General features: G+C 53.0%; 4 protein-coding genes across 4 annotated transcripts; 2 read left to right on the top strand and 2 right to left on the bottom strand.

Annotated features, from left to right (window-relative positions):
- Nucleotides 1-931: 931 nt before the first annotated feature.
- On the bottom strand, nt 932-3,047 carry JN550_013073 (uncharacterized protein; the record flags this gene model as incomplete). Its single annotated transcript, XM_049311620.1, has 6 exons — nt 932-1,105; nt 1,156-1,283; nt 1,339-1,363; nt 1,419-1,798; nt 1,968-2,786; nt 2,843-3,047. The coding sequence occupies 6 exons, from the start codon at nt 3,045-3,047 to the stop codon at nt 932-934; spliced, it is 1,731 nt and encodes a 576-aa protein (XP_049164927.1).
- A 4,174-nt stretch (nt 3,048-7,221) lies between these two features.
- Nucleotides 7,222-8,221, top strand: JN550_013072 (uncharacterized protein; the record flags this gene model as incomplete). Its single annotated transcript, XM_049311619.1, has 2 exons — nt 7,222-7,686; nt 7,754-8,221. 2 exons carry the CDS (start codon nt 7,222-7,224, stop codon nt 8,219-8,221), a joined length of 933 nt encoding a protein of 310 aa, XP_049164926.1.
- A 1,283-nt stretch (nt 8,222-9,504) lies between these two features.
- Nucleotides 9,505-10,230, top strand: JN550_013071 (uncharacterized protein; the record flags this gene model as incomplete). Its single annotated transcript, XM_049311618.1, has 2 exons — nt 9,505-9,558; nt 9,616-10,230. 2 exons carry the CDS (start codon nt 9,505-9,507, stop codon nt 10,228-10,230), a joined length of 669 nt encoding a protein of 222 aa, XP_049164925.1.
- Nucleotides 10,231-10,405: 175 nt separating this feature from the next.
- Nucleotides 10,406-13,555, bottom strand: JN550_013070 (uncharacterized protein; the record flags this gene model as incomplete). The annotated part of the gene is made up of 1 exon (XM_049311617.1): nt 10,406-13,500. A coding segment is annotated over one exon (3,095 nt), but the record flags the coding sequence as incomplete, so codon positions are not given.

Here is a 13,555-nt window from a genome sequence, read left to right as displayed (position 1 = left end):
TAGTGCATGCCTAGATGAATGTCTCAGACTTCAGTAAGCATCCGACCTACTTCTTGATGTAGCCAGGCCACGGAGTCCGATGCTCTGTAAGATTCTAGGAGTGTGGGGTGGTAGAGTGATATTTCTGGTCCCGCTATATGGCCCTGGCTGATGTCTTGTTCGAAACTCATACTGTTACGGGACAATATTCGCTGGAAGAGATACGGCACTGTCAAAATTAAAATTACTTTAACAAGCTCGACTAGACTAGGAGCGATAAGAATTGCGGGAAACAGTTAAACACTCTATGTAATATGTCATACGGGCTCCACCACTTACTGACATGCGTGAGCTCGAATACTTACACCCCCGCCGCGTTTAACAACAATGGCCTATAACAAGAAAATCGCTTATGTGTCATGGCAGACGCTATTGGATACTTGCCAGCATTGATGGACCAATTTATGCGATAGAGCACACGGTGAATCGCATAGGCCAATAGAACCAGCGGGACATTGACAAAGCATGCTATGGTGTACAATAATGACCAATCAAGTTCTCCCTTAGATCTAGACGACCTCGTAATTATTTAGGACCTGTGGCTTTACTACTGGCAGAAAACCATATCCCATTCAACATGCCCCTCTCCCACATATATCTCTTCAATCCCCTCTTTGGTAACCTCTTTCTGGCTGAGAGTTCAGAGCGGATAATAACACAAGACTTTGAGCCATCACATATGTTTGCATTTCCTGAGAGAACACCAATAAAGAGTGACAAACCCACTTTCACCTTGAGATAGGATTATTTAGTTGTAGCTTTGAGGAATCTTGACCTTCAATTTCTACCCAGCACGTTTGCCGAGTAAAGCCACAGTGCGCCCAACCTGCTCAGAATGTCTGACATGACAGGCCTCACCACGCATTGTTGTTGACGTATTGTCATCTTCACCTTAGGTAGCCTCACTCTTCTCCACCTCAATGCTACCCTTCTTCTCCTCTACATTAGGAGGGCTGCTACCACCATTCATTCCGTGTAGCATCGCGGACAGCCCAATCTCGCGGTTAATCTCCTCCATGCGTTCAAAATCAGCGGCAGCTGTACCTTCTGACCCGAATATCACGTCCTACACAAGGGCGTTAGCAATGGCAAAACTACCTGAAAACTGGCACATACCATCTCTTCGAGTGTGAGACGTTTAGTCTCGGGCACGAAGAACCAGATAAATCCCGCGCCAATCGTAGTCAGCAGACCAAAGAGAATATAGGTGCCGTACCCAATGTTCTGGAGCATGTCAGGCGTCACTAGTTGTTGTTAGCATCATCAACTCGAGCAGACAGGCTCATCCCTTTAACCTACCCTGCCCAACAATAAAATTGTTCATCTTTTAGCAGTTAGCACACAAGCTCCACCATGTTGATTCTAGGGTCGGCACTCACCCAGTTGCTTGATGCTCCAAGGGATACTCCATAAGGGCGCGAACTCAAGGGCCAGATTTCAGCAACCAGAATCCAGGCACAAGGCCCCCAGGAGTAGCCAAAATGAATAACGAAAAGCCAAACCATGACCACGGCAGCCCAACCCGCAGCCTCCTGCTCATGCCACTGGTTGGCATTCTTAGCTACGATAACAGCAATGATGAAGTGGCAGAGGGCCATCCCGATAGCACCAATAGCTAGCACGGGCTTTCGTCCTACGCGGTCGATGTATAAGACGGCGGGAATGGTGGCTATGAACATCACTATACCGACCACACCTGTGGCTAGGAGACCTGTTGTGGTATCATCTAGCCCGAGCTGCTTGAAGATGGAGGGCGCATCTGCAAAGAAGAACTGCGTTAGCCTTTCATTTCTGAGCGTTACCTTTCGGACACAATTGTCAATGATGTGGCAGATACGTCGAAGCCTAGTTGCAACTCTGCTAGGCTCCAAGTAGAAGGATCTAGAGGAGCGATAAAATGGACAACACGGAATATTGGGAGTACCGACAATAGAGGACAGCGTTGATACCCGTCCACTGCTGAAAAAACATCGTTACAGTCGCTACGATAACTCGCTTAAACATAGCTCTGGTCTGGAATAACGACTTGATGGCGACAAACTGTAACTTGAAGATGTTCCAGGCAGTCTGCTCGCGGAGGTGAGGGAAGTGCTCGGCCACAGTACGCTTTTCGAAGAGTGATTGTGCTTTGATTTCCAAGAACTCTAGCTCTACAAGCTCATGGTCCTGGGGTAGACCGCGCAGGTTTGCCAATATCTTCCGCGCCTCCGGCTCGCGGTCGTGATGGACCAGCCAACGCGGAGAGAATGGCATGAATAGCATACCAGCAAACAAGATTGCGGCGGGGCCGAGCTGTAGGCAGATAGGTACGATCCAGGCGCCGTCCTTTTGGGTGGCAAGGTCAACGCCGCCAATGTAATTGGTTCCATAGTCGATCCAGAAGCTGACCATGATGCCAAAGGTGATAGCCAACTGCTGCAGAGCGACCAACGCACCTCGAACTTCTGGTGGGGCAACCTCGGAGTTGTAGATGGGTACAATCATAGCGAGACTTCCGACTCCCATACCCGTAACAAAGCGGCCTGCCAAGATGACATTAGGCCCGCCACTTTGTGCTGTCGCCTGGATGATGACTCCTACGACAAAGACTACGACGGCAACAAGAACACCGTACTTCCGAGAGATTGCCTCCGCGAGGAACCCAGAAAGCAAAGTCCCGATCCAAGCGCCCAACTCGAGAATGGCAGTGAGCCACCCTTTCTTAGTCTGGTCAGCGTTCGGGTCGAGTGGATCGTACTCTCCCATATCTGTCCCATATCAGCCGCGTTACTCTTGTATGGAAAAGTCAGGCGATCATACTTACGCGCTTGGAAAGACGGCATTGCCAAGACACCTGAGAACATCCCTTGGTTGTATCCATACAGAACACCACCAATACATGCGAAAGCAGCAATTCGGAAGACCTTAAAGTTCTTCACCAAGGCCGCGGGGCCGGAGGCACCCATTAGGTTCTGGCGACGCTTCAATGCCGCATCGTAGACGGCTGCGCCGGTATCTGTGGCCACCATGGCAACGGATTTGGTATTCGTAGATATGCGAAGAAGCTGTTGAGGAGGCAACTACTGCGACCCTGATAACAGATCAAATACCAAGCTGAGCTCAAATGAGAGGGCAACGCGGTGGGGAGAGTAAGACTCAGGCCGAGGGAGAAGGATCTCTTTAAAGGTGTGGCACCCCAAATCTAACCCATTCCGAGATATGCATGGAGCCAATGCGAGACGACGACACACGACTGGGAGGACTCGCGCACAAATCATAGCTGGCACAAATGGCAGCTTCTGCCGGGAATGGTGGGATTACCCAAGGGGTCCTGAAGAGGCCCCAATATCCCGGACAAGGGTATTGGATAAATGGCTCCGCTGATCGGTCTACCTGGCTATTACGTCTCTTACATACTTACAAGCTGGAATAGATCCCCCCGAGGTGAAGCACTCTGCAACTCTACGTCCTAAGCCTGACACCCCAAGTCCGACCGGCGAAGACATATTAAGCACCCTCACTTTGGCTTGGCTTGGCTTGGCTTGGGTCGTCCACCCGCGTAGACGCGTACCAGAAAGACAAGCTTTGGACATAATGACTCTCGTCGGGAACTAGTGATAGTGTCTCATTACCGGCAGCTCCCATTTTCATTTGTGGGGGATGGATTTTTGGAGAATGCGGAGAGCAATCCCAACCGGCCAAATTGGTCCTACTGGACGTCCAGGCCTAGTGGGTCTGCGTGCATTTAGCCTGAATCAGCTCTACTCCAATGCATCGCATTCCCTGTCAGTCGGTGAAAGGCTTGGTCATGTACTGTTCGCATTCAAGCGTAGCACTGCATCCGAAGGGCCAAGGGTAGTGTAGATCGTGCCTTGAGATACAGTTGCGTTCGTGAAACGTTGAACTGGTCTCAAGGCTGCCTCAACCCAGAAACCAGGTCTTTCACCGGAAGGCCCTGCCTGGCCACTCACAGACGGTCGGTAACGAGTTGTGCTATGACTTTAGTGGTGTGTCATTACACGGTACCTATGCCGAAACAGTAGAAACGAAGTATTGAGTTGTCTGTCTTCGATGCGGACTTCACGATTCGATTCTCTTTTGCTTGAATCAACGTACTCGAATGCCTGAGGTTAAATAATTATTGGACTTATTGAACCTTGATAGTTGCGAGAGCATTTGCCACGAATATCGCGACTCCCCTTGCCCCGCGTACCTAGGCCATGGTGGCAAAGCATGTCGACCAATGCCAGTAGAGTATGGGAGGCAACGATCTCTGATGGGATATTCCCGGTTATTTTAAGCAAGTGATATCCTGACTGAGGTGGTCGCCCGAGATCGTATCCGTATCTGGGCAGTTGGCTCCCTAAGGGGGGTTGACTAAGATGTCAGATCCCCTGCCATAGTTGATGCTGCTGCGAGTAGCTCGAGCATCCAGTCCTCGACCCGGTATAGAACATGTTAGTGTTTGAGCAATGTTCGTCTCACTAGGCAAAAGGGAGCTGGTAACTCGAGGTGTCATTTGACACAACGCGTGTGCATATAATGTTTCCCGGTCAGGTCGCAGGTGGATAACAGAGTTCTTGTGAATTGTTCATAGCATCTACAGCAATATGCGACAAGTCCCCATGGCGTCAGACGCAAAACGGAGAGCCAAAAGTGAAAAGGGGGAAAGAAAGAAGGTGAAAACAGACAGTTATATGGAGCCCATTACTATGCTATTGCTCGGTAAAGGTGGTTCACCCCTCATCCGACTTGTATGATGCGGCGGCGACATCGACAATGCCAAACCTGCTTTCCTCGCTTGACCAGTTGCAGAGGGAGCAGGAAAGGGCGCCAGCTACCCGACACATTACGTACAAAGAGGCAATATGCCGCGGCTTATGAAACGCAACCTTGCCAGATGTAGAGAACGGATATGCGTATAGCGCCTCGACCCGCTGCACCCCGAAGCTACTGTCGCAGTAGAGCTCTATGAAAGGGCAGGGGCCAGCCCGTATCTAGCACCGCGGGCGCTTGGAGACCTACCTTATCTCGTTGGATGATCGATTAGCAAGCAGACGTAAACGATCCGAGAGTTGACAGGTTTGCTGCCACGCCCACGACCACGTCCACGCCACGATAGCTGAGGTGTGCAACGGCCCAAAACCCCCAGGGCGAGCAAGAGCCAGGGATGGAGATCTTGAGAGCTGTCTTCCGGGCGAAACCTGATCATGGCCCCCATTAGTAACATTGAACGAGGCCAGATCGGTTGTAACTGTGCCACGCAACGTGGTTGGGGGCGGAGGGAGGAGCTCATTCGGAGGCGAGCAGGCTCATCACCGGATGAGGGCAGTGTTGGATAGCCCCAACAGAACCAGAACCGGCTCGTACCAAATCTGATCGTATGCCGATCCACAGGAACAGCATCGGAAGGAGAGTCAGGGAAAACATGGCTGCTACTTTCTAGGTAGGGCCCTGCCGTAACGCCCAAGTCGCAAGTCGCGTCGCAGCGGCGTCTACATCCACCGGGTCGGCAACTTGGAGACGAATTGGAGGCGCCGAGTCCCTGACAGCCAGGACAGCACACGTGACATCCCGCTGGAGCTCAAGCTCATCGCCTTGGAAGTTGACTGACTGGACGCGCCGGCCAAAAATATCCTCGGCAGGCCCTCGGGTCAATGCGACGACCGACGATCTAGCCGTGCTGGGCCTAGCGGGCAAACCCCCAAGCTTAAACTTGGGGTGATCGCCTCTTCCTGACTAGCGTCGACTGTAGACGCGCGCCTCCGGCAGTCTTAATTTGGAACCCACCTCGACGACAGCCAATCCGAGCCGCCGCCGCTCGCTGGAAACATCTGCTCGTCGTGTTTCAACTGCCCCAAGATGGTATTTGGAGCCCTTCCGCATGGGGAAATCGCAGTGTGCGGTCGTGCCAGGCGCAGCGAGCCCGGAGGAGAAGACGCTTCCACTGTCATGGGGGCTGCGCAGCTTGTAGACAGACCTCGCCAGTCCACGCGATGCGCGGAGCTCCCTTCAGTGTCCTGGGCCCATCTCAGCATTGGCGCTTCTGGTCTCCCCCATTCTACACGGAGCGAACAGATTGGGAGACCCTGTCTGCTACGGTAGAGCAACCCAGCGCACTTGTGCGTGCTTGTACATCCTCCGTTCCCCTGTTCTGAATTCAATCTCCCTGGACGCCTGGAGCCAGGCGCTAATCGCAGGAGTCGATGGCGACCCGGACGGCGACGCTTTCTTTTCTTTCTCAATTCGACTTATAGGTCATTTCACCTCCGGGGTCCGCAAGTGCGCTCTTGGCTACCGGCGAGACAGCTGCTGCCCGCCCGGAGCTCTGAAATCTAGAGCTCGTCTTCCCTTTGCCATGATGAGCCTAGGATTACATCCGGCTCATATGTCGAGGGCTGGCGGCTACTGACACCAACCGCTCTGCTATTTTTGACCCGTGTACTGGCCCGTCTCCATACTCGACAGCGCCTGGCTATATGGGTCCCCCCGTCCCATATATTGCTAGCCGCCCTCGACCTCTAGCCACTTTTCTTAGCCGCCCAACTCCAGACAGACGCCTCCGCTGGACTCGCCAGCCAATATCAGCGACCCTTTCTGGCTCTGTCCGCTCGTTCAGACACACACCCTGGGTTTCATGAGTTCTGCTTGCATTCGAACATTAGACTGCCGCTCTGCAACTACCTTCAACGAGCCTGGTAGCTCCGTTTCAGACCCGCAGCCTTGGGTCTCACCTCACGTCCTGCAGCCAACAGCCGCTGGTGCTCGTTTCTCTCCTGTCGTTGAAGCAGTTTTATAAATGGTCGCGTCCCGATCGTGACCCATCGTGTCTGGTCTGCTCACTTGGACCCTCCTTCGCCACATCACTATCGACCAGTTTCTTTCCGTTTATTTCCTCTGTGTCTCAGTGTCTTTTCCCTTGCTGTTCCCTTGCCCTGTTCGTTTCAGCTCCGTTCGTTTGATACGAGGAAAGCAGCTCTCACTTCTTCTTCTTCTTCTTCGTCAACCCCTGGCAAAGCTCTAGATAGGCAAAGTCCTCACCAATTTCCCGCATACGAATCTACTGGCTCTAATCGTCTCCGTTCGACTTGATACCCACCGACTCTGTTTCAGTTCTTTCTATATACCATCGTTGTACCGTCGATAAACATGCCGAAACATACGCGCTCGTCCAGTTCCACTCATAATGGATATGCCAACGCAATGCATATGCCTGCCTCCCTCGCCCCTGCCCAGCCTGTCAACATTGGCTACAGCAGCCGGCCTCAGCTACCTCTAAATACCGCCTTCTACCCTACCGTGCCGTCGTCCACATCCGTGCAGCAGTCCATGCAGCCTCAGTACGATCCATACTCGGGACAAGTTGTACCATCGCCAATGCCTCACCGTGCCTCGTCCGGCGCATGGTCGCCCCAGGACGACAAGAACCTCATCCAGGCAAGACAGCAAGGCTTGAACTGGTCTCAGATCCAGGCTACCTACTTCCCCAACAAGACAAGTAATGCTTGCCGCAAGCGCCACGAGCGCCTGATGGAGCGCAAGGGCGCTGACGACTGGGATACCCGGAAGCTCGAGAGAATTGCCAAAGAGTACATGAGCATGCGCAAGGAGATCTGGCAACCGTTGGCCTCAAAGGTTGGCGAGAAGTGGAATGTAGTGGAGGCAAAGGTCGGTCACATCCCATTTCTCGAATGGTACCCTAGACCCCAAGAGTTGATCTAACACGTCCCCACAGTGTATGAACAACGGCCTCAAGAACATTCAGAACGCGGCTCGTGCAGGTGCTCGGCGGGAGCGCGCTGAGGCAGGCCAGTCTTTCCATGGGTATGACGACGACAGCGGCATCTCGGGCATTGGTCTGACTCCAGTAGATGACCTCGATGCGTCGTATAGCAGTCCTGAGACTGCCGCCTCCAGCTCGCATTCGGGAAGCTCATTCCACAGCGGCTACCATCCTATGCACATGAGTGCTCAGTACGGCCACGGCTACACTGCCAGCACCGGCGCCCTCTCATCCTCCGGCTACAGCTCTTCTGTGTCATCAACCACGGCACAGGGCTACGGGACAGTCCCCAGCCACTCTCACCACTCGCAAGGCGGTTCGCCTTATATGGGACATGGGCAAAGACTGCCTAGCGTCGATATGAACATCGATGCTCTGATCAATAGACCGCAACATGGCAATGCGCCTTCCAGCATTTAACGGCGTTAATCTCTTCCTTTACTCACTTTATTTCTTCGCTTCCCACATGCCCTTGTTTCTTGGAGCTGGGGTGCTCGGCCCGGTATGGCTTTTGTCTTTGTATTGCATTTGCATCATCTTGGTAACGGTTAAGAGAACATTGGCGTTCGCGGCGTTGGGTTAGGCATGAACCGGATGACCCGGTATTGCTTGGTGGAAAGCCAGCGAACAAGGCTGCTTCCTGATCATCCCATCTGAATTTCCCATGGGGACGGATACTGAAGTTACAACCCACTCATTATTTTGTTTCTTGCGGCACGAATAGTGCCTGTCTAATGATCGCACTCCTGCAACGGAAAACGTCGGGAGAGAATTCAATTGTATGCTAGATATCCTAGATGCGAAGGTAGTTAGTACGGTAGGAATGAGAGATGTCGGGCGACAGGCTTATGGAGAGGGCTTGCCAACTGGGCGACCGGGGAGGATGGGTTCGATGGGTGATCATTTGCAAATTAACTGCTGCCAACACGATGGCCACTGCTCTTTACCTTCCCCCGCTGCGATGTGGTCAACGTAGCTAATGTCGGGTATGTTCACATGAATCAGCTGCCCAATTGTTGCTTTGTGTTCCATACTACCTTGTCTCTAGAGCATCCGTCGCCCACCCCGCGGCTCGCATCGCATATCCCCATAGATATCCCACATCCTACATCCCACATCCCACATCCCACATGCCGGCGGCTTGTCTCGGTAGTCGGCCTCGGCGTGCAGGATCCGTTTGTGGAGCCCAGGGCCCCCCGTTTCAGTTTCCGGAAGATCCACCGGCACAAGCGCCATAGGACATACGAAGTAAGCCCATGCCTTTTTCCGCCGGCTGTGATGCCTTGGCACGAGTAACCCTCTGCGCAGTCGACAACACAACGGTTGAGAGAGTCAGTCATTCAGCGAAAAGTATCTTTTTATTCTCTGCTTAGAAAACGCCCTTGATTTGTTGGATTTTCAAACCAACGGCGTGACCGGCAGGTTGTCCGGTTATCCACTGCCATTCCGATTGACAGACGCCGACTCCACGGCTCCACCGGAGTCTCACAATGCCCTTTACCCACCTTCCCCTCACGGCTTACGCTTCAATAGCGTCGTTCCGAGACGGAAGAGCTTCATCAACGCTGACTAATTCTACCAGCGAATGGAAGTATTAAAGCAGAAATGGCCGAACCTCACTGTGAACGACGTTCCCAACCACTTACTCTGCCCGACAAACCACAAGACAACCCCGTGCAGAGACCACCATCGAAACTCACACAATGGCGCCCTTCGGCAAAATCTACTCGTATCCTGGCAACTGGCGGGTGCAGCGTGTATGACCCCCTGAATCAGACGTGAGTCCGCGGTCAGACCGTCTAACATGGTTGCAGGCCCAAGTCGTTGCCGCCCTGAACGGGCTCGACGTCCCTCTTGTGGACGACTTCAAGATGGGTGAGACAAACCGCTCGCCCGACTACTTGTCCAAGTTCCCCATGGGCAAGGTTCCCGCCTTGGAATGCGCCGACGGCTTCTGCATTGCCGAGGGCGCGGCAATTTGCATGTACCTGGCCGGCAATGGTCCCGCCGCTGAGCAGCTCCTCGGCCCCACCGGCGATGCGAAGACCAAGGCGCGCATTGCTGAGTGGTCGTGCTTTGCCGAGAACGAGCTCACCCTCAACATCATGATCCCCGCCGTGATGTCTGTCTTCAAAGTGATGCCCTACGACGAGAAGCGCTACGACTTCCATGCCGCCAATGTGGAGCGTGCGTTGAAGCGACTAGAGGTTGCCGCCAAGGGGAAGAAGTACTTGGTCGGCGAGCAGCTCACATTGGCTGACATCATGGTGGCTGGCCCCCTCTTCTTTGGCCTTGCGTTCCTCGTTGACTCCGAGATGAAAAAGGCCGTCCCGGAGACGGTGAGATACTTGCAAGGCCTGTCGGAATTGCCCGAGTTCAAGGCCGCGTTTGGCGACCTGAAGAGCATCGAGACTCGGCTCAGGCCGTGAGACTAGAAGGGAGCAGAACCCTACATTTTCCCGTCGCTTGGCTGAGCCAAAAAGAAAAAGAAAAATAAAACATTTTCATCGCCCCAGAACTCGTTACATTACTATGCTCAACCGCGACTTGGTCACATAATATGCATGCCCCGGACAATTATTGCTCTAGACACGGAGGAAAGCTTCACACGCTCGACTCAGACCAAAACCTATCCCACGCCGCGGGCCACTTCTTCGCCTCCAGTTCCGCCAGCCAAGCGCGGAACGCGATTTCCGACGTCCCGATTCTAAGTACACCGTCTTTCACTCCATTCCAGCCCTCTGCAGGAGCTTTGATATGCTTGTGGCCCGCTGGGCAGAGTGTCCGCCACGGCTCGGGCAATTTTCCGTTCTCCTTGTCGATCTTCTCGGTGTAGCACTTTTCGCATAGCGTCAGCTCAGTGCAATAGTAGCATAGATACACTGGCTTGTCTTTCCAGTTGCTGAACCAGGAACTGCACTCCCCGCACTGAATAGACGCGCTTGAATCAAGGTCTTCCTCCGAATCTTGTTCTTCTCGGCTCAGTTCCTTTGCTTCAGGGTTTGGCGGAGGAATTGCCTCTGCGTCTCCAACAGGCTCTTGGGCGTCCACACCAGCATTGTCTTGGGTGCTTGCACTTTCTGCCGTAACAGCCGCGTCCTCTCCGTTCGGAAGACAACTGACCTGCAGATTCTCCTGCTCACTTGGGCCCTTGCTTTCTCCTGAACTATCAGGCTTGCCCTCACTGACAGAATCTCTCTGCTCCTTCTTGTAGGTTGCCATGTCCACAACGTACAACTGACATGTAGCCGCAATGCTGGCTTCGGTTTGCAGGCCAGGGACACAAGCCAGAACCTTTGCCAACGTGCGGAAGCTGACGCTGTCGTTTCCGGCGATTTCATCGCGCAGAGCCACAAGACACCCCTGAAAGGTAGCTTGGAGGATCTCCTGGAACCTCAAAGGTTTAATCTGCCTGGTCATTAACGCGAAAGGTATCGTCGTTTGCGACTGCGTCGGATCGAACTCATTGCCCATGCTCTCTTTGACCGTGGTCACCAGTCGTTCCATCTCTTTGAAAGCCTCAAACTTGCGGGCTGGATCTTTCGTATTTCGAAACTCCTCAACCAGAATGTCTGAGAGCTGGAAGGACGCCTGGGGGATCATCCATGAGAACGAAGAAGTCAGGCTTCTCTGAAGCAGGTCTTTGGCCTCGGCGTAGCCATCCACACCACGGACGGTCTTGAGCAATTGTGCAAGTTTGGGCCTGAAGTAGTCTGCCCATGACTCATGCTTCTGCATGGCCTCAACATATGCCTGGCAGAGCAGGTCGACTTGTCCAGTGAATTTGCAAGCTTTCTGTAGCTCCATCTCACACGACAGCAGCGGCATGATTCTTACCTCTTTGGGATAGAGGCGGAATACCTCTACGATCTTCTCGAATTCGCCCCGCTTGTCGAGTGCGTTTATGATATTATAGCAATAAGGAGCCTCGTCTTTCGGTCTTGCGCTGATGCTGTTTGCCATGTACCTGACGGTGTTGGATGAGTCATCCAACAGGATCTCGGAACGAGCTCGCATCATCCATACGTTCATCAGCGACGATCTGACAATGAGCTGCTCCCCGGCGTTTTCGGAGAGCGTAATGTCCAGGCTAGCAGCCGTGGCTAGCAATGCGCTCGCTTCAGCTGCCCATTCCCTTTGGGTCTTTTTGGGGGGGCTCGGCTCCTTTTTGGCGACGGCGGCGACGGCGTCTCCATCACTCTGCAAAGATCCCAAACTCCCTTCACCATTAGAAACCCCGTTGACCAGAATTTGGCTCGGGCCTTGAGGCTGTGTCGCATCCGACTTCTCGGTGTGTTCTACAACTGACTCTCCTCCTTTCTGATCTTTCTCTTCTGCAGTTCCATCTGTTTCAGCTTCGTCCGCTTCGTCTGCAAGGTTCAACAAAACCTCACCCATTTCATAGTAGAGATATATCATGTCGGAGGGCGAGACGGATATGTCTAGACCAATCCTGAACTGCTTCAGAGCTTCTTCGTGCATGCGTTCATTTTCCAGCGCCATGCCGATGGACCGATATGACTGCGCGGTCTTGTCAATGTGCAGGAATGCTTCCGACACAAGTAGTATTGATTCCTCGGTAATTGTGCATTCTTCATCAAGCTTGTCGAAGTATTCCCGAAGCTTCTCGTTCCCCTTCATGGATTGAAGTTCTTGCCCGAGACGCAATGCGTTATGAGCATAGCCAAAACTGCACCCAGCCTGATAGTTGAAACGAACATCTGGGGTGGTAAGCCAGTTGGATACGTGCGCATCCGCTAATTTTACGTAGATCGTCTTCGCGTCCCGGACCAAGGGCTTGATCCACGTCAAAGCCAGAGGCGACAGAACCGCTGGCGGAAGTTGAATTGCTCGCCTTGCCCATGTTTGCAGGACCTTGAGCGCACTGTCTCTGTCTGTGGCACTAGTTCCGAGCACGCAAGACTCCCTGATTCCAACGGAAGCTCCGAACTGCTCCAACTCCATCTCCCTGACCGCCCCGTTCCTGTTTGATAAAATGCTGCATAACGCCTCAACAACAGAAGCGGCTTCATCATCATTAAGCTCATTGGCGTCGATATCGGTCAGATGCGACAGCCAGTGCCGTGCCGCGTACGCGGTGACGTCGTCTTGATCTTCATTATCGTTCGTCTTCTTGCCATCGCGCGTCAGAATAGCGTCAATTATGTGGAAAACAAGCATATTGCCAATACTGCCGCTGCTCTGCAGTCCATCGACCGCGTCATTTCTCTCACGGAAATAGTGTCGCAACGATCGCTCTTGGAATCCGAGGAAGACATTCATATCCTCCGCCGTTGACTCGTCATCCCCTGCGCTCTTGGTGTCATCATCACCTAACTCAAGGTCGTCACTTGAGTCGTCGTGCTGGTCCTCATCCGTCGCTGCATTTGAAAGCCGTAGAATTCTTGCACAATGGTGCTCCAGCTCGTCGTCAATGCTGATCTCGCAGTCCTTGGCGATGAAGCGGAGCAGTTTTCCTGCAGAGCCAAGGGACAGAGGCTCTTTGGAATAGGCAAGCCAAGCAAACAGCTTCTTCAAGACCGCTTTGTCTTTTGGATTTCTTGCTTTCTGGCAGTCCTCAAGAAGAATTTTGTATACGTCTCGGATATTGCTTGGAAGTTGCTCCAACTCGTGCTGAATCGCAAACTCCCGGCCGATAGCATTCAGTCGGCGGAGCATATGGTCAAGATACCGAATTGCTGAGTATTTATTAGTAATTGTCAGTGCATTCGAGTTCGTGCAAGCCCCAGTTGA

Source organism: Neoarthrinium moseri, assembly GCF_022829205.1.
Source record: "Neoarthrinium moseri strain CBS 164.80 chromosome Unknown scaffold103_Wmoseri_CBS_16480, whole genome shotgun sequence".
Taxonomy (NCBI): Eukaryota; Fungi; Ascomycota; class Sordariomycetes; order Amphisphaeriales; family Apiosporaceae; genus Neoarthrinium; species Neoarthrinium moseri.
The sequence above is the reverse complement of the archived record's forward strand: the minus strand, read 5'-3'. Positions and strand labels throughout refer to the sequence as shown.